General features: G+C 64.2%; 2 protein-coding genes across 2 annotated transcripts; one reads left to right on the top strand and one right to left on the bottom strand.

Moving 5' to 3' along the window:
- The first annotated feature begins 2,641 nt into the window (after positions 1-2,641).
- Positions 2,642-6,609, top strand: FKBP11 (FKBP prolyl isomerase 11). Its single transcript, XM_084609778.1, has 6 exons — positions 2,642-2,845; positions 2,961-3,026; positions 3,731-3,818; positions 4,860-4,893; positions 5,766-5,836; positions 6,370-6,609. The coding sequence occupies exons 1-6, from the start codon at positions 2,738-2,740 to the stop codon at positions 6,585-6,587; spliced, it is 585 nt and encodes a 194-aa protein (XP_084465904.1). The 5' UTR covers positions 2,642-2,737; the 3' UTR covers positions 6,588-6,609.
- Positions 6,610-6,971: 362 nt separating this feature from the next.
- On the bottom strand, positions 6,972-11,713 carry DRC2 (dynein regulatory complex subunit 2). The gene is made up of 9 exons (XM_084609777.1): positions 11,615-11,713; positions 10,880-11,018; positions 9,998-10,165; positions 9,550-9,719; positions 9,131-9,269; positions 8,572-8,769; positions 8,233-8,451; positions 7,732-7,884; positions 6,972-7,454 (listed from the first exon to the last, which is right to left on the bottom strand). The coding sequence occupies exons 2-9, from the start codon at positions 11,006-11,008 to the stop codon at positions 7,155-7,157; spliced, it is 1,476 nt and encodes a 491-aa protein (XP_084465903.1). The 5' UTR covers positions 11,009-11,018; positions 11,615-11,713; the 3' UTR covers positions 6,972-7,154.
- Positions 11,714-12,100: the final 387 nt, after the last annotated feature.

Here is a 12,100-nt window from a genome sequence, read left to right as displayed (position 1 = left end):
GCTTGGAAACAGTGTCAGGACGCCCAGGCTGGCAGGGGCTATGGGCTGTCTTGGAGAACAGCTGCAGCTGGCAGGTCTGTGCAGACAGCTGGCGCGGGAGCAGGATTCTGACCAGCTGGTGGCAAGAGATTGGAGTCCGGGGAAGGGAGCTGAGCTGAGCAGACCCTGCTGGTGAAGGGCCAGGGACTGACTCTGTCTCCCTGCGAGGATGAAGGTCTTTTGTTTGTTCTTCGCTGGCCATTTCCAGTTTGTGAAGGAGACCCCACCAAAGGGGATGCACTTCGATACCTGAAAACCTGCTTGGAGTTGTTTATTTTATTTTTTTTTTCTGGTTTGAACCCTTTACTGGGACATGCGAGCCATTCACACCACCTTGGTAGCCTGGGTTCCCTTCTTCTTCTCTTCACCACCACTGGCTTCTGGCTCCGCAGGATGGTGCTGTGCGGGCAGAGCAGCCATGCACAGCTCCTTGCGGTAGTTGTTCTTGCGGACGATACCCTGGGTGGAGGGCAGTCAAGATAGGGCTTCTGGGTGCCCTGCCTGGCCACAAGGGGGTGCTCTGGCACAGCCTGCCTGCACCCGGGCTGCTGCCCTGTGCTGTACTGCCAGGATTCGGCCCCGAAGCACGCGTGAGATTTAACGCGCAATAAACGCGGGGTCTCTGTCCTCACGGCCCGCTCGCTGGGCCCGCAGGGTTCACGTAGCCCAGCTCTGTTCAGCTGACCATCAACTTTGACAAAACCAAAGGTGGCAGAGGCCGGGAACTGGGGCTTTCAGAGAAACGGCAGCTGCCGGGAGCCTGGTGATCCCATGGCCGGGGTCAGCAACGCCGTCGCTCCGACTACCAGCCCCGCTCCCGCCGTGACGGAGACGCTGCTTCTCGTACGGCAAAGGGGGCTCGTGCGTCTTCTCCCCTCGGAAACCAAACCCCTGCTTTCTGCCCCCTGCCCCTGCCCGTCGCCGAGCCCAGGGGCCAAAGCCGTGGAGTTAGCGCAGCTGGGCAACTCAACGGGAACCCTCCCTACCACCCCTCCCCGCCCGGCTGTAAGGCCCAGGCTACCCAAAGCCTGACGCTGGCAGCTGGGTCTGCGCCAGGGATGCAGGGCGTGGCTGGGGCAGTAACACCCCGTTGCTCTCAGCGGAGGGGGGTTCCCTGCTGGTTTGGTGGCAGCGGTGGGGTGCTGAGCACTCTGGAAGCGGCTTTGCACCTTGTGTAGCTGTTTGTACCTGGGTAAAGTGTATGTTGGGTTGGGGGGGGGGGGAGCTGCCCTGGGGGAGGAGGAAGGGGGACGAGGTCGCACCTGCACCCCGTCCCAGCCTCCTCCTGAGCCGTCAGCAGCCCGCTCCCCGGCTCTGTGCCAGCTAATGCTGTGGGGGGGGAGCCCCCAGAGAACCGCCTTCGCCGGAGAGCCCGCGGCATGCCGGAGCGTGGCTGAGTTACACCTGCTGGGGATCTGGTCCCACTGGCACCAAAGGAGCGAGGGTGATTTACACCCGCCCTGCAGTTTTGGCCCCAAATGCAGGTTTTGCAGACAACCCGGGAATCCCCCACCCCTGCGAAGAGAGTCTATAAGGTGGGCACTGCCGCCCCCCCCGCCTGACTCCCCCCCAGGCGAGCGCTGGGCCGAGGGGCTTTGCTGAGGGGTGGTCTGTGACCCCCGCCCCCTCAGGCACTGCTCCTGGTAGGCAGGGCCCGGCCTAGCCAGCTCCAGGCAGGTCTGAAAGGGCTGAAGCCCCAGGCTGCCGCCTGGAACTAGGGCCCCGCCAGGGGAAACCTGGGGTTTTCTCCCCGGGAGTTTGCTCTGGAACCTGGGGCTGAGCCCCCTCACCCCCAGGGCTCACTCACAAATAGGGGGGTGCAGCCTCCTTCTAGAAACACGTGCGTGTGTTAGGTGTGTGTGTTAGGTGAGCCAAGTGTTCGTGTGCCAGGTGTGCGTGTGTGTGTTAAGTGTGCCAGACGTGTGTGTCAGGTGAGCCAGGTGTGTGTGTGTGTTAGGTGTGCCAGGCGTGCGTGTGCCAGGTGTGCGTGTGTGCGTTAGGTGTGCCAGGCGTGCATGTGTTAGGTGAGCCAGCTGTGTGTGCGTTAGGTGTGTGCGTTAGGTGTGCCAGGCGTGTGTGTGTTAGGTGAGCCAGGTGTTCGTGTGCCAGGTGTGCGTGTGTGTGTTAAGTGTGCCAGACGTGTGTGTCAGGTGAGCCAGGTGTGCGTGTGTGCGTTAGGTGTGCCAGGCGTGTGTGCCAGGTCTGCGTGTGTTAGGTGAGCCAGGTGTTCGTGTGCCAGGTGAACGTGTGTGTGTTAAGTGTGCCAGACGTGTGTGTCAGGTGAGCCAGGTGTGCGTGTGTGCATTAGGTGTGCCAGGCGTGCGTGTGTCAGGTGTGTGTCTGGCTCCCCATCCTCACAACTCCCCCCACACACAGTGACCCCGAGTTTGGAGCCAGACCCCCGCAAGGTGTCTTGCTGCCTGGCCTAGCCCCAGGGCTCCTGTGTGGCCCTGACTCCGGGCCCGACGCCAGGGTGAGGGCCGGGACTGGCGGGTGTGTTGACATTCCACGTCAGTGTTAGTGCGCGGGGGGCGGGGGGGGGGCGGCCTCAACTCGCACGTGTCCCTGGGCTGGGCCGGGGGCGGAGCTGCCGGGGGGGCCATGAAGTCCCCGGCCTGGGAGGGCACCAGGCGGCGCTAGCGGCCCCCCCACACACACTGCGCGGCCCGGCGGCTCCCGGGCAGGCTCCACGCTGACCATGCTGCCGCGCCCCCTGGCCGCCCTCCTGCTGGTGCTGCTGGGGCGCGGGGCGCGGGGGGAGAGCGGCGGGGACACCCCGCCCCGCGCGCCGCAGCTGGAGACCCTGGTGAGGGAGCGGAGCGGGGCGCTGGGCTCGTGTCTGAGCCCGCGGGGGGCGGGGAGAGACGGGGGGGACCCCGGGGCCGGAGCTGTGACCCCCCCACTTTGCTCTCGCCCCGCAGGTGGCGCCCCCCGAGGACTGCGCGGCGCGCTCGGCGCTGGGGGACACGGTGCAGATCCACTACACGGTAAGGGGGGGTGCGGGGGGAGCCGCAGGACACGTCAGCACGGGGGGGGCGGCTCCTCCCTCCCGGGGCGGGGCCGGCCACGGGAGGGCGCCGCCGAGCTCCACACGTGGCCGTGGCCGTGCCCGGGGTCCCGGGGGGGGGGCGGGATGTGACTGAGCCCCCCCCCCTCCCCCCGGCTGGGGCAGGGGAAGTGAACCACCCCCGTCTCCAGGACATGGCGGAGGGGGTTGGCGGGAGTGCCCCTGTGTCTTGGCGGGGGGGGGTAGGTGGGTGGGAACGGGACCGTGCACAGTCTCTTGTGGGGGGGAGGACATTGCCCCCGTGTCTTTGGGGCGTGGGGATGGCAGGGGGACAGTGCCCCTGGGTCTTGGAGGGGGAAACGGGACAGTGCCCCTGTGTCTGGGGGGGGACGGACGGGACAGTGCCCCTGTATTGGTGGGGGGGGGTTCTGCAAGTTGTGCCCCCTTCCCAGGAGCGGCAGAAGGCAGAACTCCAGCCCTTCTGCCACCTTTGCCACGTCTGCATCCCGCCCTGCGGTGCCCGCTCATCCCTGCTGCCCCCCGGGGAGGCCTAGGGATGGTGCCGGTGTCTCCGGGGCAGGGCCCTTTGTGTGCGTCAGGGGTTCAGCAGCCTCCCCGCCACAGGGCCCTGTGCCTGGGTGCCCGGGCTGGGGGCTACCCGCGTGTGTCAATGTCCCCCCGCAGGGCAGCCTGGAGGATGGGCGGATCATCGACACCTCGCTCTCGCGGGACCCCCTGCAGGTGGAGCTGGGTAAAAGACAAGTGATCCCTGGTACGTTCGCCTGGGCCCTGAAGGGCCTCCAGAGATCTGGGCTCTGTTCCTGCCTTTGCCATCGACTCCGTGCGTGCCCTTGGCCGAGTCACTTAAACTCTTTGGGCCTTTTCCCCCACCTGCGAGAAGCCATGCCCGGCTCCCGCCCTTTGCCATGTCTGCACAGAGCCGGAGCTCCTCGGGCCGGGACTTTGTCTCCATTTGTGCCAATGCAGCACCTGACGTGACAGGCCCCCTCCCCCTCTCAGTCAGGGCCTGTGCAGCGGTGGGGGCCCCCTGATCTTGGTTCGGTCCTGTGCAGTGATTTCCCGCCCCCCGATCTTGGTGGGGCCTGTGCAGTGCCCAGCAAGATGGGGGCCCCTGCTCTCAGTCAGGGCATGTACAGCACCCAGCGCGCCAGGGGCCTCTAGGCACTACTGGCATACTAATTGCAGTGGAAGGTGCAGGAGTCTCTTCTGGCTGGTTTCTGTTGGCGGCTGCTGGAAGGATCCGGTGCCCCACGGGCCCCCTGCACTGATCCGATCCAGCTGCCCCCTGGAACGCACTGACATGTTCCCCTGCCTGGCCACTCTGCAGCCATGCAGTGAGTCTGTGAAGGGGCCACTGGCCCTTGCTCTGGTGTTTGCATGACAGAATCTCTCTCCCCCCACCCAAGTCCAGCCCTTGTCGACGTTCAGCAGGGTCTGGGGGTGGCTGGGGGGGAGTATTGGGAATTCCCCAACTTGGCCCGGGCTCCGATTGGGAGGCTTCTCTTGTTACCCGGCGGAATGATCAGAACCTTCCAGACCCTTGGCTCCCACTTCCCTGGCACTCCGGCCTGCACTGTCACTGGCTCATTGTTGCAGCTTTCGGTGGCTTAACCCCTGGTGCCGTGAGCCTGCCGGAGCTCAGCGGGGTCGGGGGCTCGGAAGGGAGGCCTCCTGGGATAGGGGGTGGGAAGATGAGCGATCCCAAAGTGGCCCTGTCATCCAGGAGGGTGGGAAGCCTTTCAGAGAATCCCCCTGATCTGTCTGTTCTTCTGTGGTTTTTCCCTCCTCCCAGGCTTGGAGCAAAGCTTGCTAGACATGTGCGTTGGGTAAGTGAGGCCCTGGCTTGCTAGCAAGAGTGGTGTGGCTGGGGAGAGGCATCCTGGGTCAGTGCTCTCCGCCAAAGCAATAGACAAGATGGGGATCCTCGGCACTCCCCTTCTGCTCCCGGTATGGGCTTCCCATGGGGCTGGATCAGCAGAGTGGGCAGGGGGCTGGAGACACAAACATGGTAAAAATCAGGTCAGAGCCTAGGCGGGGGGCCCAGCTCTTTGCTGCATCTGCATTTTCTCTCCAGGAAGCTGGGCCTGGGGCCTGGCTGTTGGTGTGTGCTCATCTCCTGGAGCAGGAAAGGGCTCTCTGCCTGCCCTCTGGGCTGGGCTGCCCGCTGGGGGCAGGGGCAAGGAGCTCCCTTCATGCGGACTGGGTTTCTGCAGCCAGGTGCACCTGGCTGGGATTTAGCCACAGGCCTGCAAGCACTTGGAGATGAGCATTCGGCTCTGACACTAGACCACCCAGGGCTGGACCGGGTCAGGGGCTGGATGTGAAACCTTGCAGGAAGCTGCTCTCAGTCACTGAGCCAGTGCCCCCCAACCACCTGCTGCTGGACGTGCTGCCTTGGAGAGGAGGCCCAAACGCGTTCTGTTTATTCAAACACCTCCAGGCCCATCTCCTCAGACATGGGCTGGTACCCTCAGCATCCTGCCCACCGCTCAGCTCTGTCGGTTACGTTCTACCCATGCCCAATTTCCGTTTGATGCGGCATTAGGCACTTCTGGTCCTGTGCTGTGGTCGCACTTCCCTGCTGGATGGGATGCTTTGGGCAGGGGATGCTGCGTGCAAACGGCAGGGCTGTGGCTATGCTGCCAAAGGGCAGAAGGTTGGGCCCTCGCTCTGATGTGCCTCTCCCTCTGCCTGGCAGGGAGAAGCGGAGGGTGATCATCCCGCCTCAGCTGGCTTATGGCAAGCGAGGATCCCCGCCTACTGTCCCAGGTAACTGCCGCCTCCTTGTCTACCCAGCCTCGCTGGACATGGGAACTTCCTTCATCGGCCTGAGTCTCAGAGCCATGCCCTGGTGTCGTGTCCCCCCACCCCCCCTCCAGGGCAGAGAGCACTAGGCTGCTGTTAGGTCCCCCCAGCCCTCTGGTTACCCAGCAACACCTGCTACAGATTCTGCTCCCTGGTGAATTCAGTGCCAGGCTGATGGACAGCCCCGGAGCTGGACCTTGTGCCCCACACGACCCGCCAAGGAGCGAGGGAGCTTCGCCCTGTAGCCCCTTCAGTCCTTGGCCTGCCTGGAGAGGCTGCCGGAGCTGACGTGGCAGGGCTGGGACTCCCCAGAGCTGCAGCTGCCTCTGGTTTGCTCTGGGTGGGGCAGCGTGTGGGTGCCCTGCTCCGGGGGAGCAGCGCTGTCTGGTGCCCTCCCAGAAGCTTGGGCACTGACCACATGCCCTGTGCCAGGACCACTCCCACCTCTGCCATGTGTGTGGGAGAGCCCAGCTCAGCTGTGCCCCCTCTCTCCCCAGCCGACGCCGTGCTGCAGTTCGACGTGGAGCTGGTTGGCCTCTCCCAGGCCAGCTACTGGCAGAAGCTGGCGAATGACGTGCTGCCCCTGCTCTGCATCGGGCTGATCCCGGCTCTGCTGGGCCTGATTGGCTACCACCTCTACCACAAGGCCAGCAGCTCCCGGGGGGCCAAGAAGAGGCTCAAGGAGGAGAAGAGAAACAAGGCCAAAAAGAAATAAACCTCCCCTCCCCACAGTGTCAGCACCTGCTCTGTGGCTGCTTTTGTCAGGGTCCCTGGGGAAGAGGGTGTGGGGGAAGCCCTTTGGTCCCCTCCTGAAGGGGGGCTGGAGCAGCAGGACCAGCTTGAACCCTGCAGGGCCAAGCCAGCTCCCAGGACTTAGACAGGGCAGGAGAGTGAAGGCATCCTGCTCACAGTGGCCACCTGCCTGCCCTTTCCCAGGATCAGGCAATCCCAGGGCTGTGCTTCCCTGGGGCAGGGCCTGGCCTGGAGGCTGCAGAGCTGCACCAGGGTTACCAGCCTGGCTTGGCAACGCTGGGGTAGAGCCATGTGCCTGGATGGCCCTCGGCTCCCCTACACTTTCCTGTCAGGCGTCACCACTACGATCAGTTCAACCCTTTAATGGCAGCTTCCTATGGGCATGGAGTTTCCCCAGCAAGTGGGACAGCACCGCTGGGGAAGCGCTCGCCGCTCCTCACGGCCGACTCTCCCAGCTGCACGCACCAGGCACGCCCACCGCTCGCAGAGCGCAGTTCCCAGCATGGCCTGGGCTAGGCAGGTGGGCGGCTCACAGGATGTGTGGCACCTCGTGGGCAGCCTCGATGACATTGTGAAGGGGCCGTTTGCAGTGGGCTTTGCCAGCGGGCCCAGGCGCACGGGGCTTGGGGCTGAGGATGAGCAGTGGATTGAGCTGGCTGAGCACCTCATCGCTCACCGAGATCCCGTCCAGGTATTGCTTGAGGAGCAGGCGCAGCTTCTGGTTCTCCTGGCGCAGTGCTGCCTTCTCCCGCTCCAGAGACAGCTGCTCCAGCTTCACCTTGTTGTACCTTTGCCAGAAGTGCTCCAGGCCCAGGTAGTCCTGCATCAGCTGCAGTTGGAAAGGGCAGAGGGGAGTTGGGGGGGGGGGCAGTGCTGGTTTGGGGGAAGCTCCCACAATGCACCCCATCTAGTTCTGCTTGTCCCCTCAATTAAAGAGTGCACGGTTCTCAGCAACCTTCTCCCCAGCCACCCGGTGTGGCACACGCTCTCCACCAGCTATGCCAGCCTGCCCTTGGTGCCCCCAGCATCTGGGCCCCCGCCCTCCTTTCAGCACCCTGATGGGGAGGGAGGGCTCCAGGACCAGGCCAAATACTTTCACCCCTTACCCGGGCCAGCTGCTCCCCAGGCTTCTCCAGGGAGATTTGCTCCACCTCCTCCTGCTCCTCCCTGCTCAGCGAGGAGGCGTAGAATGGCAGCACCTTCTCCTCCTCGGTCTCCAGCTTCCGACACATCTCAGCCAGCCTCAGGGTGAGCTCTGCCTGTGGGGCAAGCGATGCCTTAGCGGGCCGGTTGGGGACAGCTCGGCGAGCAGTGGAGAATGGCTGCGTGCTCTGGACACCAGGAAGGGACGCTTTTCCTGGAGGATGCTGGACTGTGTTGACAACCCAAAGGGATGGCAGGAGAAGTGTTTCCCTGGGGCCAGGAAGGGACAATGGGTTTGGGGGAAGCGAGTCTCCCATGAGCCGGGCCGCAGGGCTGGGACTTGTCTGCTGTCTGTCCTGGACAGGGGCAGCTGTGAGCTGCATTTGGCCAGTGCTACTCCAGGTATGCATGGGAGGGCAGGACAGAGGCCCCTCCTGCAGGGTTAAGGGAACTCCGGCCTTTACCTTTTCTATGATGCCCCTTAGCTTCTTCAGGGCAGTGCTGCTCTCCAGAGTGAGCTTGGCCAGGTTGCTCCTGGCCTTGGCCCTGGTCTGGTTCATCTGGCTCTTGAGCTTCTGCAGCTGCTTGAGCACGACCTCCTTCTCCTCTCGCACGTGCCGGTTCTGCTCCTCGGCCTCCCGCATGTGTGCCGTGATCTTGCCCTTCAGGATGCCAATGGAGTCCTGGCAGGGAAATGGTGCCCAGAGCAGTCAGTGAGGAGCTCAGCACACAGGGAATCCCATGACCCTCCAAGAAGGCCTGTTCCCTACAGCCAGGGCTTGGGGTGGGGCAGCCTCACTGACCTGAATTTTCAGCAGCTTCTTCATCTGCATCTCAATCTCCTTGGAGCTCTTCTCATCCTTCAGCTTGAGGGCCTCAAATGCAATCTTCCGGTCCTCTGTTGCCTCGGTGTAGTTCTTCAGCGCTTGCTGGAACCGCTTCCACAGCTCCTCCACTGTGCCCTCCAGCTGCACACGCAGATAGTGCTTCTCCTCTAGGTTCTGTGGGGAGACATATGTTAGCTCTTCAGCCACCCTGAGCCACCTGACTCCGCAGGCCAGCCATGCCTGCAGAGCCCACCCCAAGGGCAGGAACCCAAACCTCAGGAGGGGAGCTCCCTGCCTTTGGTCCCACTGAGACTGGGCAGCAGCCCCTAAGCTGGCAGTGGGAAGGACCTTGTGGTAGAGATGGACTCTTGCCCATACCCTGTGCCTTAGCAAGGCCTGCACACATAAGAGTGTGAAGAGGAGGGGCTCCTCACCAGAGTCAACCACGAGCTGCTGGCTAAAGAACCAGAGGAAGGCTGGTGTCACCAAACCCCTCCCCTGCCCCAGGCTGGCATGGAGCAGCCTCAGCCCAGACCTTGTTCTTGACGTCGTCCCTGGTGCTCTGGAAGTCCAGCTTGGCCTCGTACTCGCTCTCACTGAAGTTCTGCTCCAGGGCCAGCAGCACGTCCTGCAGGTAGCGGCTCTCCTTGTCATGGTGCTCGATGATCATCCTCCTGGGGAAGCCGCAGGTGAGCCGCCAGGGCTGAGCCAGCATGGCACGCGGAGGGGAAGGGAGAGCAGCTGATAGTCCTTGGAGCTGATGGCTACGCAGAGAGCTTTGGGGAGCTGCTCTACAGTGGGGCTGCAGTTGGGGCTCAGCACAAGAGCCTCGTGGCCAGGGATGAGGGCTCATGGCTCTGGGGCACCATCAAGCTGCCTCCCCATCTCTGTGTTTATCACCTGCCTGCCTGTGTCCTCCCCCAAAGCAGGCAATCCTTCCCCCTGCCCCAGTACCTTTCTGTCTCAAACTCCTTCTTCAGGGCCTCCAGCTCAGTGTTGTAATCTTCATCCAGGTACCCGAGGCGGCACCGCTGGAGCTGCAGCAACTGGTCGATGTTGTGCAGGTGGCTGCACAGGGCATGAGTGTACTGCGCCTCTGCCTCAGACAGGTCCCTGGCCAGTGACTGTACGGACGACAGAGAACGCTTGGGCACTGCAGCGCCGGCCTCAGAGCCTCTGAGTGCAGCAGTGCAGAGCCTCTGAGTGCAGCTTCCCTGGCCCCAGCAAGCTCAGTGGTAGCAAGGGCTGCAGGGTGCATGGAACCCTGGTTTGAGGGTGTTTGCCCTCCTGCAGCACTTCCTCCCCTGGGGGGGCATTGCTAGCCACTCTTCCAGCCCCGTTCATGGGCCCACAGAGCTACACCCCCCTCCCAGCTCATCCAGCTGGGACCCCCGCTGCTTACTCGGATGACGCTGTCCTTGCAGTCCACCACCCGCTCAAAGGTCTGGCTCAGGATCTCGATGTCCTTGCGCAGTTCTCTGGCCTTGACTTCCCGCAGCACTGTGCGCCATTGCAGGTTGATTTTATTCATGTTGAGGGTGCTGTTATGCTCCTCCTTTGCCAGCTTGTCCTGCGGGGTGGGTCACAAGGTTACAGGGGCTGGGTGGGAGCACAGGCCAACCACCTACAGGAGTGCTTCTCTAACTTTTCTACTGGTGACCCCTTTCACAGAGCAGTCCTCCGCGTGTAACTCCCCCTTATAAATAAAAAACCTTTTCTATAGATTTAACACCAGTATAAATGCTGGAGGCAAAGGGGGGTTTGGGGTAGAGGCTGACAGCTCACGACCCCCCATGTAATAATCTCGTGACCCCCTGAGGGGTCCCGACCTCCAGTTTGAGAACCCCTGACCTACAGGTATATAACTAGCTCAAGCGGAACCTGCAGGCCAAAGCGCTGGGCAAGCTCCAGAGACTTCGCCATCTCCCAGTAGCGTGCGACAGAAGGACTGACGGGGACACCCATCACGTACCACACTGGGTCTGTGTTACGAGGGGAGAGCCCGGCTCACGCGGGAGAACGAGGCACCAGAGCGACAGCTCCCTTGAGCACTGGGGTCGGGGGGGGGGGGAGTGTTTCAGAAGCAAAATTGTAGGATTTTGATTTTTGGCCTCAAAGTCGACATTTTCTGTCAAAGGCTCCCCCCCTCCCTCCGCCCCGGCCACTTTCCTGCCCAGCTCCAGGATCCAGCTCGGCGCCCAGGGGGCAATTGGCAGCTGGCATGAAGCCGGGATGAACGGCCGGGCCCTGGAGCGGGGTGCCCCGCCTGCGCCCCGGGCCTCGCCTTCAGGAACTGGGTGAGCATGTCCTCCTTCTTCTTGCTCAGCTCCTCCTCCGCCAGCATCTTCTGCTGCATCAGCAGCAACTGCTCCTCCTCGCTCAGGGGGGCCGCCTTGCGCCCCTTCTTCGGCATGGCTGCTGGGCTGGGGGGGAGCCCGGTGAGATGCTGCCAAGGGGGGTGCCCCCCACACAGCACAGGACCCTCCCTCCCCCTGCAGATGGCCCCCTCCCCCCAGGGGCCCCCTCTCCCCTTGGTGCCCCCCATGGCTCCCTGCTCCCAGGGGGCCCCTCCCCCCATGGCCCCCTCCCCCCCTTGGTGCCCCCCACGGCTCCCTGCTCCCAGGGGCCCCCTCCCCCCATGGCCCCGTCCCCCCCTTGGTGCCCCCCATGGCCCCCTCCCCCCATAGCCCCCTTTCCCCTTGGTGCCCCCCACGGCCCCCTCCCCCCATAGCCCCCTCCCCCCATGGCCCCCTTTCCCCTTGGTGCCCCCCACGGCTCCCTGCCCCCATAGCCCCCTCCCCCCTTGGTGCCCCCCAGGGCCCCCCTCCCCCCACAACCCCCTGCCCCCAGGGGCCCCCTCCCCCCTTGGTGCCCCCCATGGCTCCCTGCTCCCAGGGGCCCCCTCCCCCCATGGCCCCCTCCCCCCATAGCCCCCTTTCCCCTTGGTGCCCCCCACGGCTCCCTGCCCCCATAGCCCCCTCCCCCCTTGGTGCCCCCCAGGGGCCCCTCCCCGCGGTACCTCTTGCTCCTCCCACCCTGCAGCAAGTCGCGTCCCCCGTCTCCTAGCAACAGCCGCTTCCGTTGGACGGGGCGGCCCCTGAGGCACCGGCGCTGACGAGCGGCCGCTCTGGGGAAGAGGGAGGCCCCGGGCGGGAGAGAGCGACCCCTGCGCCTGGAGGACCCGGCGGGCGCGGCGACTGCGGGGAGCGCGGGGGAGGGGTTAGTGGGGGGGGAGGGTTAGTGGGGGGAGGGGGTTGGGGAAGGGGGTAGTGGGGGAAGGGTATAGTGGGGGGAGGGGGTTGGGGAAGGGGATAGTGGGGGAAGGGGATAGTGGGGGGAGGGGGTTGGGGAAGGGGATAGTGGGGGAAGGGTTAGTGGGGGGAGGGGGTTGGGGAAGGGGATAGTGGGGGAAGGGTATAGTGGGGGGAGGGGGTTGGGGAAGGGGATAGTGGGGGAAGGGTTAGTGGGGGGAGGGGGTTGGGGAAGGGGATAGTGGGGGGAGGGT

Source organism: Lepidochelys olivacea (genome assembly GCF_965140295.1).
Source record: "Lepidochelys olivacea isolate rLepOli2 genome assembly, chromosome: 20".
In the NCBI taxonomy this organism is placed as follows: domain Eukaryota; kingdom Metazoa; phylum Chordata; order Testudines; family Cheloniidae; genus Lepidochelys; species Lepidochelys olivacea.
The sequence above is the reverse complement of the archived record's forward strand: the minus strand, read 5'-3'. Positions and strand labels throughout refer to the sequence as shown.

Excerpts from the sequence above, each read along its gene's own strand:
- DRC2 (XM_084609777.1), bottom strand. The coding sequence starts at position 11,008 with ATGCCGAAGAAGGGGCGCAAGGCGGCCCCCCTGAGCGAGGAGGAGCAG. Across the intron at positions 9,270-9,549 it reads AAGGAGTTTGAGACAGAAAG|GAGGATGATCATCGAGCACC; the intron begins GTACTGGGGCAG and ends CGGCTTCCCCAG. Across the intron at positions 8,452-8,571 it reads AGAAGCTGCTGAAAATTCAG|GACTCCATTGGCATCCTGAA; the intron begins GTCAGTGAGGCT and ends TTTCCCTGCCAG.
- FKBP11 (XM_084609778.1), top strand. The coding sequence starts at position 2,738 with ATGCTGCCGCGCCCCCTGGCCGCCCTCCTGCTGGTGCTGCTGGGGCGC. Across the intron at positions 3,027-3,730 it reads CGGTGCAGATCCACTACACG|GGCAGCCTGGAGGATGGGCG; the intron begins GTAAGGGGGGGT and ends GTCCCCCCGCAG. Across the intron at positions 4,894-5,765 it reads TTGCTAGACATGTGCGTTGG|GGAGAAGCGGAGGGTGATCA; the intron begins GTAAGTGAGGCC and ends TCTGCCTGGCAG.